At 35.1% G+C, this 21945-nt stretch overlaps 1 protein-coding gene across 1 annotated transcript in view; it reads left to right on the top strand.

Annotated features, from left to right (window-relative positions):
* Nucleotides 1-21945, top strand: part of LOC133526817 (limbic system-associated membrane protein-like) — a 148747-nt gene that overhangs the window by 89360 nt on the left and 37442 nt on the right. The window contains exon 3 of the mRNA XM_061863611.1: nucleotides 14320-14501. Coding sequence (XP_061719595.1) covers nucleotides 14320-14501 — 182 coding nt within the window. The remainder of the gene's footprint in view (nucleotides 1-14319; nucleotides 14502-21945) is intronic.

The raw sequence follows: 21945 nt of genomic DNA, 5'->3' as shown, positions 1-21945 counted from the left end.
AAAAAACCAGAGGTTATCAAAAATGAATAAATTGTTTTTTAAGAAATTGAGATTTTGTAAAATTAATGTTAATTTAGTGGATAAGTTAGACTTGTATTCTGTTCAATTAGAACATAGTAAACTACAGTATGAAACTGACACACAGATTTTAAAATCAAAAGTTCAGAGTTTGGAGGATTCTATACAATCCCTAGAAACAATAAATGAGAGTTCGAAAAAGGTGATTAATGAATATTCTTTAGCCATGGATGATTTAATATCCCAGATTAAGCACAATTCAGAGCGGTTTGAGTCGCTGACCAATGCCCAGTCATGTGCATGTAAGCAAGCGACTGGACATTTGTTGACCAGTGTACTCGATCCAAGCCTGTGTGACAGTTTACCACAACAGCAAATAAATGATAATAGCTCCTTCCACACTCCACAACAAAGCACACCTAAACCTAATATTATTATGTATTGTGATGAAATTGGGAGCAATATGAGCTCATTTTTAAACTATTACCTAAAGGGACTTAGTACAATCAGCAATTGTCTGCCTCACAGTAGCTTTGAAAATATCTTAAAACAAATTTTAAATGACAGTAATATTAATTCTAAGACAACACTGCTAATTCTTATGGGTAATAGGGGAAATGTGAACAAAAATAATTTACTTAAATACTTTGAACAGTTAAATTCACTTGCAGTGCATGAAATTATTTTTTTTTCACATTCCCCTATTGTGAGCAAATGTCAGAGGCAGAAAATAACATTAGACATAAGTTGAATATATCTCTATATAATCTTTGTACATATAGTAGTAAGTTTATCATAATTGACACTAACAAATTTGTTAGTAAATACCATATGCCTATGGTGTTTTTGACTAAAGGTAAGTGTTACCTTTCAAATTATTACAAGAGACAAATAGCTTTATCGCTATCCTATTTACTTGACATTTCTGCCAAGAATTTGGCAGACAACTCTGCTCCTATTGAGCAGCCCAGTATGAGCTTGGAATTGGTTCCAGTCATAACCAATGATTTAAACTAGCTGTTAAGACAAAAGATTCTGTCTCTGGCAATTTAGTTTTAAATAAATATAATGAAAAATACTGTAAACATGGAAAGTATATCCACCTGGTGCATCAAAACATTCAATGTATTAGAGGAAAAGATTTACAGATTGAACTTTTTATGAACGATTTTTATGTTGATATTTTATGTATTACTGAACATTGGTTAACAAATAATGAATTAATGCCTCAATTTAATAATCATCAGGTGGGAAGTTCGTTCACCAGAATTAGTTCCATACATGGTGGGTCGTTAATTATATTAAATAGTCAGTTAAAATTTAAGGAACGTAAGGATATTGTATCCATGTCTGTTGAACGGACTATAGAACTAAGTGCAGTAGAATTGGAGCAATTTATTGTTGTCTGTGTGTATAGGCCGCCATTAAGTAATTTTGAAATATTTGAAAGTGTAATGGATTCTGTGCTACTTAAAATATCATCTTCTAGTAAGAAATTATTTATATGCGGCGACTTTAATGTAAATATTTTGGAAAATTCAACAATGTCTTGTAGATTGTTGAATCTATTCAAATCTGGTAATCTCAACCACATGTTTATGGAGCCTACTAGAGTGACTGCTACTAGTGCAACCTGTATAGATAATATTTTCACTGATATTGTTCCTATTACTAAAAAAGTTATCAGTAATTTAGAATCAGACCACTTAGGTCAATTAATGGTATTTGAGACATTAAGGAAAAATACTTTGAGAAAACAAATAACTTTTGTACCAGTAACCTCGGACCGCGTAGAAAGAATGAAGCAAAGTCTAGTTCAGGCGCTACCCTTTTTGTCTTCCGATATGGGTCCAAATAGTATGTATAATTCATTCTTTCACACTTTTATGGATCATTATAATGCGATATTTACTTCAAAATCGGTCGTAGTTAGTGGTGCATCAGTTTTTAGTGAGTGGGCTACTGCGGACTTACATCAACGAAGACGTGCACTGTATGCCTTGTATGAGGAACGGCGGTTTAACACGAGTGATGAATTTAAAGAACATGTCAAGCAATATTCGAAAAAGTTTAAAATAGATTGTCATATAGCTAAGCGAAATTATCTAAGTCAAAGAATAAAAAATAGTCCCAACATTATTAAAGCAACCTGGAAAGTAATCAATGTGGAGACTGGTCGCTCGAAACACAGAGTGAATGATTTTAAACTAAATATTGATAACAAAATTATAGATTCCAATTTAGAAGTAGCTACAGAATTTGAAAATTTTTTCACTGACGTACCAGTTTTCACAACTAAGGATTTAAATTCATCACCCTCATCCGCTGTTACTCTATTAAAAGATAACGCTCCAGAGTGTTGTGGAGATTTTTATTTTGAACGTGTTTGTACCTCCGATGTAGTAAAGGCGTTTAATTCGGTTAATGTCAAAAAAACGAATGACCTCTGGGGAGTCTCTGTCCATGCTGTCAAATCCTTAGTAGAAATTATAGCGCCTGACTTAGTAATTATATTTAACAACAGTGTTGATTGCGGCGAGTTTCCTGATTTAATGAAACATAGTAAAATAACTCCTTTATTTAAATCGGGTAGCAACTCTGACCCCACTAACTTTAGACCGATATCTGTGCTACCAACGTTCAGTAAGATTTTTGAAAAATTAATTCTTTCTCAATTAGTACGACATTTTAACGTCAATAATTTAATGCATAATAAGCAGTTTGGTTTTACACGGGGTCGCTCGACAACCGATGCTGGTGTTGAGCTAATTAAGCATATCTTCGATGCCTGGGAGGAGTCACGAGATGCTATAGGTATCTTCTGTGATTTGTCTAAGGCCTTCGACTGCGTTTGTCATGGAACATTAATCAGGAAACTACACTATTATGGAGTTAGAGGAGCGGCACTGGATTTACTTAAGTCCTACTTAAATGGTAGAATACAAAGGGTCGATGTGAATGGACAGCGATCACCGGGGTCATTGGTCTCTATGGGTGTACCACAGGGGTCAATATTGGGACCTTTCCTGTTCCTTATCTACATAAATGACTTGCCATTCCTTGTAAAGACCCACCATGATATAGTATTGTTTGCAGACGACACTTCACTTATTTTCAAAGTCAAACGACAGCAACAAGCTTACAATGATGTAAACGATGCTATTTCAAAAGTAGTAAATTGGTTCAATGTTAATAATTTATTGTTAAATGAGAATAAGACTAAATGTATTAAGTTTGTCACTAGTAATGTAAGGCATGTAAAAACAAGTGTCATTGTGAAGGATGAGGAATTGGAATTAGTTGATAGTACAGTTTTTCTTGGTATAACTTTAGATTCTAAACTCCAGTGGGGTCCCCATATTGCTACTCTTTCGAATAGACTGAGTTCTGCAGCTTTTGCAGTAAGCAAAATCCGTCAGTTAACTGATGTAAAAACAGCTCGATTAGTATATTTTAGTTACTTCCATAGCATTATGTCATATGGTATTTTACTGTGGGGTGGTGCTTCAGATATAAATACCATTTTTGTTCTGCAGAAGAGGGCTATTCGAGCAATATATAAAATGAACCATAGAGACTCACTGAGAGATAAATTTAAGGAAATTGACATCATGACAGTGCACTGTCAATACATTTATGAGAATATTCTGTATGTGCATAAAAATATTGCCGATTTTAAGAAAAATTGTAACATTCATAATATTAATACTAGAAATAAACATAAGTTCGCCGTGCCCTTCACTCGGCTCCATAAAATTAAAAAATCATTCATGGGTAATTGTGTGAGATTTTATAATAAACTTCCAAACCATATTACTGAGTTACCAATTAATAAATTTAAGAATCATGTAAAGCGTAAACTTATTTCTAAAGCTTATTATACCACACAAGACTACATGAATGATAAAACAACGTGGGATTAATTGTGATCCGAAATGATTAATTATTTATTATATTTGAATAATGATGATGAAATGGATATTCCAATGCATGTATTTCCTTTGTTGTTTTTATTATATTTGTTTGACATTTAGAATTTATTCTAGAAACAATCTAGACTAGTATTTTTTATACATTTTTTTTTTGTATGACTATATTTTGTGAAAGTTTTAGTATTAAATTTGATCTATGAATTATATTCATTAGTATTATATATGGAATAATATTTACAACATCAATAAATTGCTCTGATAATTAGATTAAGATAATTATATGTAATACTGTCTTACTATTCATAAGTGCTTGTTGCTAGGCCTACATGAATAAAGTATATTTGAATTGAATTGAATTGAATTAACATAAAAAGGATCCTTACAATGACGCTCTAAAGCACTTCAAAGTCTCAAAGTTTAACTCTTCAATTATCTTTTTTTATTAAATCTACTTTATATTCTTCCAACATTGAACGCCGTAGTAATGATAAGATCACTACACCCTAAAAAGAACCAGCCATTAGACACCACGCAACCTTTGACATAAAAAAGCTACTTTTTCAACACGCGTGCTTCCTACAATTAAACGGTACCAGAGTGTAGTAATCGACATGTTGCCGGCCGCCTGACAGAAGGCAATTTGTCGTCCGTTGAAAGCTTTTTTCCAGCCCCAATAGGTTTGTCGAGCCCAGAAATAACATTCTAATCGCCCACAAAACACTGCACACAAAAAACCAGTGTAGAATTTCTTACTGATAAATCGGAGTTGTTAAGGATTCGGAGGTCTTGGTTACACTGGCTTGATAAGCGTTTCACTTGCCTGTGTTAGGTATGCGATGAGATATACCTAAGGTTAGGGATTACGCAACGGCCGTTCAAAGAACGCAGACCTCGTCCATCATATTGACGGCTGCCAATAACAGTAACCTTTTCTCACGTTGGAAATTTTAAGACGATGACTGGGTGCCTAAATCTCCTTTATTGAACTGAACTTTATTCATTTAAGTTGGTCAGGGATGAAAAAGTTTGAAAGGTTCCGGAAATAGATCGTTTCGGTGGATTATTTGAAAAAAGATACTTAGACGTGTGTAAATCTTTTCCAAATGAAATAAAAATGGAACTTTTAGGTAAAAACCTACCGCTAACCCTACCTGAACCGTGCCGTAGCTTGAAGGCTTAAAGATAAATCACAAAGTTCTCTATAGCACTTTAATAGTACATTACGATACAAGTGCGAAAAATAGGAAATTCGAAACGAGTGGCGATAAATTAAAACACGACCGAAGGGAGTGTTTTAAATCGACACGAGTTGCGAATTACCTATTCGCACATGTATCGTACAACGTTTTACAGTACATATGGCCCTTTAAATGTTCAACACAGTAACGTAATATGCTACTTTTCGCACTAGTGCTATAAAGTAGCCCCATATGTACTGTAAAAGTAGTTTATGGAAAGAAGTTAGGTACCTACATAATCTACATAATTTTTACCTATATTATTCATTTAATAACTGCATTAAAATTACTTTTGTGTATAGAGATACGGTTTGGCTATCATGCCGACATTTATATACCAAAAAAATAATTCTAACATTATATATTTCCTATCATAGTCCTCAATCGATAAAACGATTGTTTAACAACTTTTAAAAACTGAGATGATTTTATACTTCCTATTTTTCATACAAATTAAATTGACGTTGTTTGTCACGCTTTAGACATAATAAAACTTGCAATACATCGCGACTTAGAATAAATTTGAAGAGTACTAAAAATCAAAACACAAGTTGTTTTTAAAAGTTTTGAGAAATACAGTTGACAGTACCTATTTTTAATCGATTATAAGATTGATTTGTCTCATCTCATTTTATTTCCCAAATTTTCCTAAGAATCCTCATCGGATCTGCGACCAGCGTAACTTCCTTGCCAAGACAATTTATTGAATTATTTTTATATGTTTATTTCATAGACCGAAGTTCAAAATTGTTTAGATTATTATGACATCAATCATGTCGTAAGGGCACGCACGCCTCTAGTATTATGAAAGCTATTTTAGGAGAGAATGACGGGCAACAATTTTAGGTAAGGATGTGGAGTCTACAAAAAGCTTACTGAAATTTATTCATGACTCGAGCGATTGTATCGCCTTGGAAATCCAGTATAAGCAGATACGAGGGGCGTTTAGAGCATTGGTATCAAGTAAAGGTCGTACATGCTGCAGCTAACTATATTACTGTGGAGGTGATGACAAAGGCGCAGCCCATTTCTTTGATAAGTAACGAATTGAAAAGTCTAATGAGGGCACTAATGCGGCAATAATTAATAGTATTTTTTCCCTTCGAGTGTTGAAAAAGCCAGATAACATCTGCTTTTGTAAAACTAGTGCCTCTGGTGCTACGCTGGCAGTCTCACCGTAAATCTTATTGAGTAATAGCGCTGGTGACGTTGCCGCATTGCTGGCTCGATTAGGACGTTTAAGAGGAAAGGAGACGATCGATTCATTCATTTTTTTGCTTGGATATTAACATTATGGAAAATATATTTACTCAATTTTATGTATTTTAAACACAGCTACCAATGCCCGCTCGTTTTATTTTTTTTCTATTGTTTAATTATTATAAGAGTTAGACACGAAAAACCTATTCCGTACAACATTTTCAAAGCTCCTTAACTCTTACAATAAAAAAAAAACAAAATCGATTTTTCGCTCGTAACTCTTAAATTAAACGAGCGGGCATAGCTGTGTTTATAAAATACATCAATTTGAGTAAAAATATTGTCAATATTGTGTTCTACTCGTTTGTATGGAAAAGCATTCGGGGCGGTCGTCCACTTTCGTTTTAATTGGTTATTCCTTTTATCAAGAAGTTTGACAGTGATATCGCTCGCGTCAACATTACAGCAGTTGCTGCAGATGTGGATTAACATTACACTAACAATATTGCTGTAGTATTCAAAATGAAATAATCAGAATATTTCATTTGGTATCTAGCTGAATTAAAACAAAATTTGTAGCGGATACCTCCTGGTAAGTATAGCAATACAGTGTTAGGCAGTATGGCAACGCGAAGTTACAGCCGCAAATGTCAAACATCCGGGCCGCGGTGTCTATTTCGCCGGCTCTTGCTCGGCGGAGCCGGGTACGTCCTTAAACTACGTCCAAAAGAGAGGTATGGGCATTGTGAATGTCATCTCGCTTTGTGTGGTAGGGCACAGCACAGTGGATGTCATTCCAGATCTAGAGCAGAGCCCAACTGGGGAAGTACCTCCACCTTACAGAAAACCGCAGCCAAATAACACTAGACCCTACTCATAGTGTTGTGTTCCTGCCAGTGAGTAAGGTTGCCAGAGCTCAACGAGGGGTGGGAGGGGGTTAGGGTCGGCAACGCGCATGTAACTCCTCTAGAGTTGCAGGCGTGCATGGGCTACGGATACTGCTTACCATCAGGCGGGCCGTATGCTTGTTTGCCACCGACGTAGTATAAAAAAAAAGTTACTGTAGAAAATGTCAAAAGGGTAAATTTATCGAGAAATCTGTATTTTATTACACGTTTCCTGCATTAATGCAGCCGACAGGCATTAAGTACTGCAGCAGTATTAATCTGTAATTCGCAAATTGACATTTTCTTAGTATCATTGATTTAATTTTTCGCAAAACTAAGACTTAAAGGGAAAATGCGAGTGCATACATATTGTCCAGCTCTCAATACAGTAAAGACTAGGATTTCTTCCTTGAATTCATTGGAACCTACATAACAAAGGAATCTTAAGAAAATAAAAATATCAAGATTGTGTTTCACTGAGTGCAAATATCAGAAGATGAATGTGTTGCAGCATACAATTTATTGCCATTATAACACGCCTCTTTACCATCTTGACTTGTTTCTAGAGACTTGAGTGCTTAGACTAGTATACTTTTTTATCGGAGGTCAGTATAAAACAGTGTTTTTAACGTGAGATATAAAAAAAATATATATTACTTTTAACTTTTAAAACTCAATAAAATAATACAGCGCTATCTAGTGCATTGAAATCTATCGAAAAACCATTTTGACAGAAAACACTTTCTATTAAAACCTAAACTCAAATAGGTTTATCCGTTAAGATACGATGTCACAAACCGACTGACACGCAGATACACGTAGGTACAGTCAAGGTATTAAATATGGATACGGTCAAAGTGACAAAAATATGTACACACTACCTTAATATAAAGGCAATAAGGTCGTGTATACATATTTTTGGCACTTTGTCCGTATCTATATTTAATACCTTGACTGTACTAATAGAATAAACTTATAGCGAAGCTGTTTTCGACGGAGTAAAAAAAAACTAAACAAAAAAAAAAGTTTGTTTGTTTAATATTCTAGGGACTACTCAAACTTGATAGACATTTCGATTATACCCAAATTGTTGTCACAAAAAAGGGTGAAGGATTTATAACTTTCCTTGTAGAGTCAGACCAAGATAAATCTGCAACGATTTTAATAGCACAGGCCGAGGAAGTGTTATTTTAAACGTCAAACTTTTATAAAATTATGACATATAAATAACACTTGCACTGGGTGTGCTATCAAAGACGTTGCAGACGTATGTTGGTCTAACTCTATCTTCTATATTTTTTAGATTTTCCCCCAAACTCCAAAGTTCCGCAAGAAATAAGTATCTTATGCTCCTAACGACGCCTACGTAACGAGTGTGATACTCAAATAATGCTTTATTGAATTCGAAATTAATAAGAGGAAAAATAAGTGTCTCAGATGTAATATCTAAAAAAATATAATCCTATGTGGGAGCAGCTTGTCTCCAACGTGAGAAAATGTTTTGATATTGCACGTGGAATAAATTCTCGAAATTAACCTTCTTACTTATAGGACAAAATAGACGCAGGAAGTTATTAATTCAGCATGAAGCATGATGGTTTATTAATAGGAATTTAAATTACTCTTTTTTTAATACCTACCTATTTCGCAGTGGCATCGACAGAGATCTCATAAAGATGTTGCAGACCTTTTTGTCTGTACACTACCTTGAGTTCGTGTCATCCACGATGACGCGCAGATTTGTCATATCTAACCTTTAATAACATGACATTACGATTCAAGGTACATTTCGTCGTGAATGTCGCGATCTATATTGATTTTATTGCGTTGAAAATGTTTTAAAAGGCAAAAACTCACTGCCAATATCGAACTACTTTCTAGTTTAAAAGTAACTTTATATGTGGTATATCACTAACTCGCCGCATTGGCTTATTAATGGCAACCAATCACCTTTGCCTCCAAAGAGCGCCATTTTTCTCTGTCATAGCTTTTTAGAGCTTTTCAGCCACTGAAGCTGAATTCAGTTTATATAACAAACAGAAAAATCCGGTCGATTTGATAATCTCCTTTTTTTTAAAGTCGGTTAAAAACTGTTTTCGATCGAGAGTTAGCGAACAAATAAAGAGAAGACTACCAATTCTCCATACAAATGTAATCCTCATTTTCTCAAACTTGGATTGAAATGTTGACCCTTAAATTAGGTCCGGAAGTACTAAGTATCCGGTGCGATGAGTGAAGATGATATGTAAAGGAATTTCATATAGCCTTGCATGTAATGTGTACCTAGGCATGTAAAGCAACCTTCTTTTGTTTTTAAACGTCAAATTGTGACACAACGTTCACATAGTAGTAGATTTGTTATTTTTTTTAGCTGTATAAACCTTTCATTGCAAGTTTAAGAAAGGCACTATACAAATCTCGGCGAGAAACGGTGTTGCCGGCTGCGTATCCTATCCTATATCTACTTGGCCTGCAACCCTTAGTTTCTTGGCCTCTATAGTAATGTTCTATTGCCTTCCTAAATATGGACATTATGGAAAATCCGCCACGTAGCGCCTAGTGAATGGAAATAAATAATCAAAACTAAAGGTAACCTACGTACTTAAAAATGAATCACAATCAAATTAATTTCTGTAACTTAATTGTCAAAATCATGAAGCATTTTACCTACAGGCCAATTCAAGATTTAGTTATTAGATCTCGATCTGTTTCCGATATGATACTGATTTGTTAGTGTCAAAAGTGACATTTCAAAAGTATCATATTGGTAACAGATCGAATAACTCGAATTGGCCTACTAGTCAGCATGCATATTTTATCTTAAAAAATTTTCACGTAGAAGAAATTCGCAGTTGTATAAAATTGACAAAGTCTCATAAATATATCAAAGAATTCAAAGGCACATAACTCTGAGATATGAACAATGGGCCACGTTCGCTCTTCTTTGATCTGAGTGTACACTTTGTGAGGTGTCGATGTCGTACTGTGTCAAAAGGTAACGAGTATATAGGAATGTAGGTATTGCGACAGGATATGTTAAAGTACAGTATAGATACGATACTGTATAGAAATGTCAGTTGATACTGTTAGATTCCTCTAGACAATTTAAATGAATACAAAAGAATGCATTCAAAGGATAATAAAATTTAAAACTTGATTTTTAAGCTTTTTAAATGTATAAAGATCATAAAACCAATAATTACAACGTAACTAATTTTCACACTTGGCCTTACTTAATTAGTGAATAATATATATTTAAAGAATTAAACACTACACCTGTAAAAAAAAACACTTTATTATCCGTGTGACATACACGCAAAGAATGGAACTTAATGCTAGCCTCTATAACTCAGGAACGTATTTTTAGGCAGTGGCCTTTTACGACGCATATATATATATATATCTAAGCTTTAGAGTACGGTAGCTCCGATGTTTTCAAGATGATAATGTCTTCGTAGTCTAGATGGAAGTCTGGCTAGAGTTGAGATGAAATTCTCCCAGATGCGCGAGTTTATCGATATGTGCAGGACTTGATCTTGTGTATCCAAGTGGATACAAGTGGAACGTGTTGCACGCTAGGGATGTCACTCGGTCAGCGCACATTACTCAAGATATCTGGGACCTAAAATAAAACGCATAGAAAAATATATTGGGAAGACAGATGCGACAAAACGTCACGTGACTATTTTCATACTGACTATATGCTCTCTGATTTTTCAACCGGCGATATTAATATACGTTTACGGTTTAAGTATATTATTACGTTTTAATATCGTGAAATTTTAAATCAGTGTCTGTTCTAGTTTTATTTAATCTATCGTATCGAAAGGGTGTTAAAGGGGGAGAGTATCAACCGGAAGCCTTGTTTGCAGCTTATCGGTCCGTGTTTGTGGTACTTAAACGTGAACGTGTATGAATAAGTGCGGTAAAATCTTCCAATGCCTCGTGCGTGTAATGGTTGCTGCTTCGTTTCGGTATTCCACAAAATCAGTGAAAATTCCAAGCGTGGTGCGTTTTTTAGGGGACTTTCATAAATTTTGGCAGTTTATATGCGTGTGTGCTGCAGTTTTTTTAGCAGCAGTTACCCGAAAAAAAAACAACTAGTCATTTGACAACCGGTCTGGCCTAGTGGGTAGTGAGCCTGCCTATGAAGCCGATGGTCCTGGGTTCGAATCCCGGTAAGGGCATTTATTTGTGTGATGTACACTGATATTTGTTCCTGAGTCATGGATATTTTCTATGTATTTTTTATACTCGTATTATATGTCAGTATGTGTCTGAGTATTCACAACACAAGCCTTCTTGAGCTTACTGTCAGGCTTAGACAATTTGTGTAAGAGTGTCCAATATTTATTTATTTTATTTATCTCTAATTGATAGATACATCAGCCTTGCTTGAAGCATAAATATTAAACCAACACTGATACGTTTAGTGAAACAACTTTTTAAAGCATTTAAGGCAAATTTATAATTTAATTTAATAAGCAGGTGGTACAAACTATTCAAAGCTTTAAAACCCTACTGAAAAATCATTACTTGTCTCTTTCTTAATGTGCCGCTGTGTTATATTATGTATGTATGTATATTTAGATATGTATCTAATATTTATTTATTTTTATATAGGTAAGTATTGTTATATTTATATGTTTAATTTAATTGTAAATGTACTGTATGTACTGTCTGCTTAATGTATGTGTAATTTTCCTATTCCTCTAATTAATTCGTGCACTACCTGTTCTAAAAACTTACTGTTCTTTATATCCTGCTACCCTAAGGTTGTCTGAAAGAGATCGCTTACAGCGATAAGACCGCCTGTTGCTACCTTTCTTTACATTGTAAATCTGTTTTTAAATTTGTTTTCTTTGTGGTGCAATAAAGAATATTTACTTACTTTACTTACTTACTTACAAACCCTTGTAAGGGCATTTATATTTGTGTTCATCATAGTTATTTGTTCCTGAGTTAACGTCGTGTAGTACCACAACACAAGCATTATTGAGCTTACTCTGGGGCTAGGTCGATTTGTGTAAGATGGCCCCATATTATTAGTTTATTTATATATTTTTATACTTTATAATTTTTATATATTAAAAATATATGCCGGTTGGGGGTGATCTTGCGCTGTCGTTCTAGCTGTGTTGTTTTATTTGCACGCTTTTATTTAATTTGCATTGTTTTTAATGTGAGTTCTGGTAAAATCCTGCAACAGTGTCATGGGGTCCATGCCACGGACGGATTAGTTAGAAGGGGTATTTTATTTATTTCTAGATTTAGGGTTAAGTTTGTAATTTACCTCCGCAACTGTTGGGTGACCATGCAATATAATGGTAACATCGAGCTGACCTATTGATGGTGGCGGTGGCCTTGGGAACTCTGTGTTTGGGTTTGTTAGAATAGTCTCGATGAGTAGGCATTAGTTGCCTGTTAAAAGAAAAAAACTGTTATGTCATATTTTTTTTTTTACTCAAACCAGTTTCAAATTTATTTTATATTGTCAAATATTGTATTTTGCATTTAAGAGTAAAAGAAATTTCTACCAAACTAGTCTGGGTGTCTGGCGACCTACGAGCTGGCGCTTTTTTCGCACAAAAACTTAGCCTCACTGTGCAGAGAGGGAACGCGGCCAGTGTCCTGGGAACAATGCCTCGGGCTAATTTAGGCTTAGTTTTTTGATAATTGAATACAACTTTGAATGTTTATTTTGCATTTTCCTTTATTACACTGATTTCAGAAATCCCTTAAGAAATGTATGTCAACCCTTTGGCGTTTTCAATTTCCTTTCAACAACAATGCAAAAACAACAACAACACAACAAGTAGCCGTAATAAAGGAAGAAGTTAAATAATTAGATATTGCCCCTGAATGCTAATTTGTCGATGTCTTGACCTAAATACATAATGTGCTAAATGGAGATAATAACAAAATAAGGAAGGGATAGTAATGATGAGGATATTCAGAAACCGTCCGATGTAAATGCCGGAACTGGAGTTTCCAATTGCCATTATAGACCCAGCAAATTGAGGTCAACTCGTTATGTACTTTCATATTTATATGTCCTAAATATTTAATTTATTTAATAACAAATAAAAAGTAATCAAACTTAATTTATTTGATATATGATCAACCTATATGATGCTTTGCTGAAAATAAGTTTGGTGAAAGTATACGAAAACAAGTTTACAGTACATATGGTGGTATTTCATGTGCGATAATTAGCAAATTACGTAACTGTGTCGAAAATATTTTAAGGGCCATATGTACTGTAAAACGTTGTAACTACGATACAAGTGCGAATAGGATATTCGCAACTCGTGTCTATTTAAAACACTCTTCGGTCGTGTTTTAAGTTATAACCACGCATTGCGAATTCCCTATTTTTAACTATTAAAGGTTGAATACATTATGAAAAAGTTTGCTATTGATATTAGCAGGCCAATTCGAATGCGCACCGGTCTTAAAACATTTTGGAAAAAATTGCCGTAAAATAACACTTTTATACAAGTTATTATTTAGGTTGCAATGTTTGTTTGTATGTCCGGGTCTAAGCTTGCAAGCTTATAATTTTAAAAAACCTATTTATTGACAATAACAATATACATAATGGATATATACAGATGATTACTATAACTAGCTTATATCTAAAATAGGCCCTATATTATATTATATTTATTTTTATTGCTTATAATTTAACTATAAAAAGACTCACTTTCATTATTCGATTGAGCTGAAATTTACTATACCTAAGGTACCTGACCCATGCACGCCCATGTCTTTTTCTTAAAATTAATACTTTTATTTTTGTATCTAAACATAAATAAGGTACATGGGTCTGGTACCTTACATATGTAAGTTGGATGACAATGCAATATTATGGGTACCATTGAGCTGATTTGATAATGGACACAGGAGAGAAACTCGACGATAAAACTACGCAACCTAATTTTGTTTGGGGTTATTAGAGTTAACTTTTAAAAGAAGGGTATAGTCAGCCATAAGAGCTTGTATCAAAAATAAATTGTAACAAAAATATATTTTTGTTGACAGGCATGTCGTCCGGCGGCGGCGGCGTCAGCGACCAGGACCTATTATTTAACACGACGACAAGCTACAACGTAACAGAAGGCGTGGAGCCGCATTTCGACAATGCGACAAAGCGCGACTACACCGCGGCAGTCGGCCAGGCTGCCTATCTGCACTGCCGCGTCAAGAGTTTAGGCGACAGAGCGGTAAGAATTAAGATTAAAGTTAGTATTAAGGTTGGGAAGACATAACTGGAGGCATATGGGTTTGGGTTTTATAACAGGGAATCCTGTCATAGAGAAGACCATCACTCCTGTTCACATTCAGTCAAAAAGGAAGAGGATCACTCCTGCTGTACCGACGGGGTAAGTGGAGTATGTTCGTATACAAACACAAGCGTTAAGAACGACGAAAGAGCTTGTAAACGCTCGTTTCTTATAAATCTTCATAACCTTCTTTGTGTTTTTTTGACAATCTTCAATATTTACCGCAAAGCAGCAGGTAAAAAAATTAAATGAATACAATTTTGTGGGGTCAAACAAACGTGTTGCTACAAAGTATAAATGAAAGAGTATTTTATTTCTTACGAACATATTATCGCGTCACAAGAGAAGGTTCCTTTATTTTTTGATGCATGGAATTACTATACACTTAGTGAAATGTACCTATTCTGTGCGTACTTGAAACATTGGACAACATCGTCGAGGATTCTAGTCGCATTAAACTGAATCTCTAGTAGGTATGATTTTATTTGTAATTTTATTTAGTGCAGTCTGTTACATAAGGACTTAATCTAAGTATTACACACCAAAAGAATAAGATACTTTACATGGGCTCAACACAGTTGTGGTTAGGATTACGTATTCGTAATTCCGATATGTAAATTATTTGGATGAAGCTCAAGAGCGGTTACCGTCCATGTATTAGAAATGTTAAATATATACTACGTTGTACGATTCAGAGATCCGTTCTAATGAATCTACTCGTAGTTTGAATGTAGGTACCTATACCTATTTAGTTTCTCACTGTTCACACTAAAGTTCTAAATCTATTGAGATGAAATTTGGTATGCAGATACCTAGATAGTTAAAGGAGCCGAGAAGGATGATGTAGTTTAACTTCTACCCATCGCCGCCTTCTTAATACTTTAATATTCTATTGGAACCCCTCTTGCGCCCTTTTTAGAGTAAAGGAACTGGAAAGAAAAAAGTATCATATCTAAAAAAGTATCTTTTTTCTAGGTTACCTTTTTGCCAAATCTTATTGAATTCCATGAGCCGTTTATATTTGAAGGAGGAACAGATTAGATTATCCAGTCATACTCGTACAATAAATGATTGTTAACAGCAAAATAGAATTTCAGAAAAAAACGTCAGTAATTAGAAAGTGCCTTGCAAAGTTTTGTTATTTCACTATCCTTGGTAAGTATTTTGCTATAACAATTGTGTTGCAAGAATATCTCATTTACCTACGTAAAGTAACACCTCCATATAGTAAGGGAGAAACTAATATATCAAGACATTACTTGACAAAAACTTCCACCAGCCATAATTATTCAATCACTCTTACTTTTTCACAAGAAAGTGTCCGAAAAATCCCGTACGAAGAAACTTTATACGAAGTGTTAAGATAACAAAAGCTATTCATTATTATGAAATACGGTATCGTTGCTGGTGATGAAGGACGGAGTTTTTCACACACTTTTTGTCGGTCTTTCTTATTAATATACCGGTCTTCGATTTATATAATGTCTTGGGTCAGTTGAATGGGATTTACAGAAAAGTTACAGAAGTTTTTGCTTTTGTAAACAGGTACAATCAGAATCAATATCTCGTAAATTTACAGACAAGGATATGCTATATGTAGAAGAATTAAAAAGTAAACTGTAGGTAACTAGGTGTAAATATATACCTAAACCGTGCGTGTAAATTATTGCTCGCGATTTAGTTTGCGTGGAATGAGATGGTAATGATTGATAATAAAAACTACCCTATGTCCTTCTCCGGGCCTGACACTATCGCCGTAGTCATACCAAATTTGGAATGGATTTAGCCATCTGGCTGTCTATTGGTGTCCGTCAATTCATTGGTTTGACCTCCATCAGAAAATGCACCTACAGGATGCTAGGTTTGGTATTAAGAGGAATTATGAAATCAATTCGAAAAACATTGGCAGACGTTTCTGTTGGGGGTAACAAGGTCAGGTTACATTGTGGTCAAATGCATGCCTATGCTCGATAAAAAAAAACAAGTGTCGGGTGATGTTTAACGTTCATAGTCATCGCCTGCAGTTCCATTATAGATGTTGCCAAAGACAGAGTCAAGGCCGCAGCAGTAATGTAGCTCCAGTTGCCGTTCGAACGATAAAAGTTTCTATTGAGTTTTAAGGCGGAACGCAATAACTACTGTTTTGTGTGTTATATACTTAAATTACCAGCTATCACGTCCTATTTATAATCTATATATCTATTCTTTATCCAATCTAAATTGATGTTCGCTAGGGAAGCTCACTATAAATCTTCAAAGTGACAGGACTCCGGGGCACGTTTCGGTGGATTAATCAATAGTTACCTTTGGTTCCGAACAACGAACTAGATAACGAACCTTGCTAAGTCACAGAATAAGTAATAGTACCTACTGAACTAAGAAGGCTTACTTGCCTTAAACCCAGTAAGGTAGATACATAAGTTAGTAGGATAAAATATGGAGTAAGCCACGCCTGAAAATTTGGGTTCTGTTTTCTACCATTGATTGACTTCAGTATCTATTATTTTCCGTACATGAGCGCTATTGTTCAAACAATAATAGGTACAAAATTATTATCTTCATCGACAAAGCAGCGATTGCTTTTAGTCTCAGCAGTTAAAAAGTATATATTTTATTACCCACGATTGAACAAAAAAAAAAAACAAAAATCGTGTCTGGAATTTCCCGCAAACGTATTTGGCCGCTATTGACCTTAGGTATTTTGAATGGAAGGGCGACAAAGTAAAAAGGAGCCATTAACAAATGCTGTATTTTTTCTCCTAGCAATGTCTTACGAAGTCTGAATCAACGAATGATTCATACTTAAATAGATAAAAAATCCAACAAAAAAAGTAATTCCGTAATTCGGTGTACGTACCGGCTGCGTGTGAGAAGACATGCACTTCAGCGTATGCTAAAATGGTGGAGCCCTGCATGTATTCACCATGCAAGCGATGTGTTGTCTCTCATAAGGATCCCTATATTACTCGTACAATGTAAACGTGCACATTTACGCATGCTTCCGCGTGAGCACAGGCCTTATAGAAGTTATGAGAGATATGCAAGAGGTATTTTTTTACGTTTTTGGTCGTATTATATTTAGCATCTCCATTGTGCATTGTTGTCCGTTTTTATTTTATATTCAAATTTTTTATTCTCCAAATAAGTACAGTCGCCATCAGATATATCATAGCGGCCTAGGTGCTCAAAAGTATCTGAACACGCACTCTAACAAGACCTTGTCAATAAAGGCGTATACAAGGTACTTGAGAGCGCCTTGGTCGCTTCGCTATATCTGATAGCGACTGTACAGATGGTGACTGTGCAATTCGTTTTCAGACGATAAATATTTCTATCAACCACAAAACAATTCAATTTACTTACTTAGAATTGCTATGGCAAAATATTTAGATGCAACCTATTGTAATGATTTTCTACTTTTCTGTTAAAATTAAATATGCGACCCAGATACGAAAATTGGCACCAGCCGTCACAATCTGCGTTATAATATTTTTATTGGCTTTAAAATAATTCACGCCATAAAATGCCCGGTCACCAATACAGTCTGTGATAGTTTGTGAGACGACGTAGATTTTCCTTCTTTGTTGATAACGAGAAACAAATGACATCCATCAATTCATGCTTTGGAAAAATTAAAACTTCAGTGTGATATTTTCATTGTTGTCATATATTGTTAAAACAGTGATAATATAGGTATTTGGTAAATTAAAGAGACCTGCTTTCGGGGGCTAGAAAAACGTAACTATACTTAAAAGCGTTCAATTTCGCCTCTAAATACGGCCACTACTCATTAATCACTTCCTGGTGGCCGACAGGCTGTTTGGTTTTTGCATTGACCCGTGCGACTATTGTACTATCATACGATCCGACAATTCACAAGTTGACCGCCACTTGAAGAATTATAATTCAGTAACTGACTTCATTGAAATTATGGTACTACTTATTGTACTTAAATTAAATATTATTTTTTAAGATCAACAAAATCAGATTGTATTTAATATCGTATTTGGTATATATTTTCGTATACTCCTATCAAAAATTGCCATTTATATAAAAAATCATAAAAATTCATGTTTAAGTTGAATATATTATATGGAGCATAGCTGCTACGAAGCATACCATTTTAAAGTTTTGTTCAGATATTATTTTTTTATAAACAACTAGGGCCATAATTCTATTATTATTACTATTTACTGTCGTTTCTTAACTAAGAGGTAAGCGTTACTAAATTACCTCTATCGAAGTTATGATTGACATGAAGCTACGGATAAATTGAAATCCTTTAACGTGTTAAATCGAATTTTTCGCCATCAATACAGAACTTTCTGATTTATCAAAAGCAGAACATGCATGTGACAACGAGTTGAAAGTGCTCATAGGCTCCAATATCCGTTTAACATGGGCGCTGTAAGTACGTGTTTGTCACAATCGTGTGTTTTGAGGTAAACGTGCTGTCATCTATATTGCTAATGGCTTATTTTTAGAGATAAAATGTACTGCGACAGTTAAGTGCATCCATATATAATCACATACGAGTATTTTATAATCGTGTCTATGCCTTTAAAGTATTCATCGCTCGGACTATTACTTCATGGAATGTGTATGGAATTCAGTGCAGCGTGATACAAAGTGCCGTAAAGTTGCTGAAAGTGCCACTTGTTTCACAGTTTTCACACGCTCTGCTAGTTTCATTTCGGCAGGCAGTTTACCTACAGTTGCCAAAGTTCATGTGGATGGTGCTACGCAGTTAGATCAGCCTTTAAATTAATAACATTGCACAGAGGCAGTTGATTTTAAGGGTGTAAAAACCATAATTACTAAATTAAAAATATCAGGTAATATTAATATATTTTTAATTTAGTAATGGAATATTTATTCCACTGTACACCGATGTGTGCCTTACATGCTGTTATGCGATTCCTAATGCTAACGCGTTTTTTATGTGTGAAATTACGGACTTTTCGCACTTAGCAATTGTAATATAAACAACTATTTTAAAATATGGCAGCGTTATCGATTTAGCTATATTGTATGCAGGACTTCCCGTCGCCATATTAATGTTGTTTAAAGCGTAATATTGATAGCTTATCATGCAGTAAACTAATGGGGAAATATGCAGACGATAAAGAATTAATCTTGAAACACGTTTAACCATTCTAGAGTCGACACCCGGCAGTCCACGTGGCAGTTTATAAAGACCAGATATCACTTTACAAGAGCTTATAACCGTACACTGTATTATAATAACCATACAAACTGTTTAATTCCGTATAATTTTGCTGTTACTACCTTGACACAGGCTAAATTGTCCCAAATAATAGGAGCTATTTTAATTTTAAAAACTGAATATTATATGCGGAAAGGTTCCTAACATCGACATCTGACTACTTTCTACACGTGTAATACATGTATGACGTGGAATCGGAGTAGCTAGCTGACTTAAAGCATTTCAAGTCTTCAATTATATGCAACGGTTGCCATTGCAACTCGTCCGGACCAAGTGTGTTCGCTTCGACTAGTTTTGTAGAAATAAAAAATTGTATGTCAAAGGAACAGCTTAGTCGACGTCTGAGTGTTTGTCCCAGTATATTTAATCTTTTCACTTCATTTCATAACTAACGTCACTGTTATTAGCAATAGATGTGAACAGTAGGGGTTTACTGTACCTATAAATGTTTATTTGTGACAATGGAATTGGAGTAGCTATGCGGACTTGGACGGTTACGAGCCTTCAGTTATAGGGTAGCTACGGCGGCCATTGAAACTCGCCTGGCTAAGTGTTTGCTTGGACATGTGTAAGCTCTCGTGTTTTGTCAGTAAGCCCCAAATTTGGAAGCAAGACTTTACTTAAGAAATTCAGCAATACAATATTATGATGTTATTATCGAGGCCGAAAGAAACCATATGAACTGTAATAATACAACGCAGTTTAGTTACAAATTGTCTAAGGGCCATCCCTAAGAAAATTACAGTGGGTGATAAAAATGTGCCAATATTTATTTATGTCTGTTGTTTCTACGTGATGTGAAATCAGAGTAGCTATACGGACTCAGACCGTTTCGAGTCTTTAATTATACGCAACGGTGGCTGCGGCCATTGAAACTCGGCCGGGACAAGTGTGTTTGCTTGGACATGTAGTTAGCCCTCAAGTTTTGTCAGTAAGCTTCAAATTTTTTACTTACTTACTTGTTATCCTATGTAAGTAACTGCGATATGTGCGATATGGTGTAATCAATTGCGCTTATGATAGAGACCCAAAGTGACCATATGAACCGTAATAAAAGAACGCAGCTTAGTTGAGACTACTGTCCTGCTGCCCTTGATGGCCCTAAGGAAATAACAGTCGGTGATAAAAGAAAGTACATACCTCACCTACCAATTATTTAAATGTTATTATACTTGTATGTTTCTATGTGCCGTGGAATCAGAGAAGCTATGCGGGCTCGGATTGATTCAAGTTTTTTATTATACTTATGCGCTATGGACAACTTGAAGCCATCATGTTTTCCAGTAATAAGATGTTGGATGTTAAATAAGGTACACACACACACACACACGCACGCACGCGCGTACGCAAGCATGCACGCGAGCACGCACGCACGCACGCACACTAACTGCGAACGGTCTGCTGGTGATGCGGTCTGTACGGTCTTCAGTAAAACATGTTCCAAACCATTAATTATAATAAAAATATTGCTATCTGTACTATATGACAACCAGAAATCGTGGTAGAGTCTGTACGGAAAGAGACGATTCTTCTCTTTCCACACAGACTACCTACCTATGTGACAGCTATACAGAACGCCGGCCATCGGAGCTCAGCTAGACCAAGTGTATTTGCTTGGAAAACTTTAAGCCCTCATGTTTTGCAGTAATACAATGTTGCATCTTAAAGAAACAGCTAAAATAACTGGTCCAATAAATTCTAACATTAAAAGATGTAAGTGAATTGTCAGTTTTTTCTGGAGAATTGATTCAATGCTGGGTCGAGCTAAAAAGAGCATGAATTCCCGAGAAAAAAAAAGAGAACTAGCTCCTTTTGGATTTAGTATTCGGTTAACAATTACCCACTAACTTACGTCTCGCTTTTTTTCTTCTATTATTAGTTTGTTAAAATCAAAATCGTTTGTCTTTTTTGTCTAGTGAACGAATCGAACACGATCCTTATAAAATTTAATCGTGATTTATTCAAAGCATCGTCAACGTGGATACCCAAAGGATTAAGAGCCATATTTTCCAAATCCCTGTATAAATGAAACTCAACGCATTTCCTGTTATATACAATACTAAAGTCACACCAGTGTTTCAGCATGAAAGCCTAAAGCCCCGCGAAGCCCGACCAAACTCGGTTGAATACACACGATACGTGCAAATACGAACAGAT

Source organism: Cydia pomonella, chromosome 17 (genome assembly GCF_033807575.1).
Source record: "Cydia pomonella isolate Wapato2018A chromosome 17, ilCydPomo1, whole genome shotgun sequence".
Classification (NCBI taxonomy): domain Eukaryota; kingdom Metazoa; phylum Arthropoda; class Insecta; order Lepidoptera; family Tortricidae; genus Cydia; species Cydia pomonella.
Note: the sequence above shows the minus strand (reverse complement) of the source record. Positions and strands in the feature narration are given on the sequence as shown.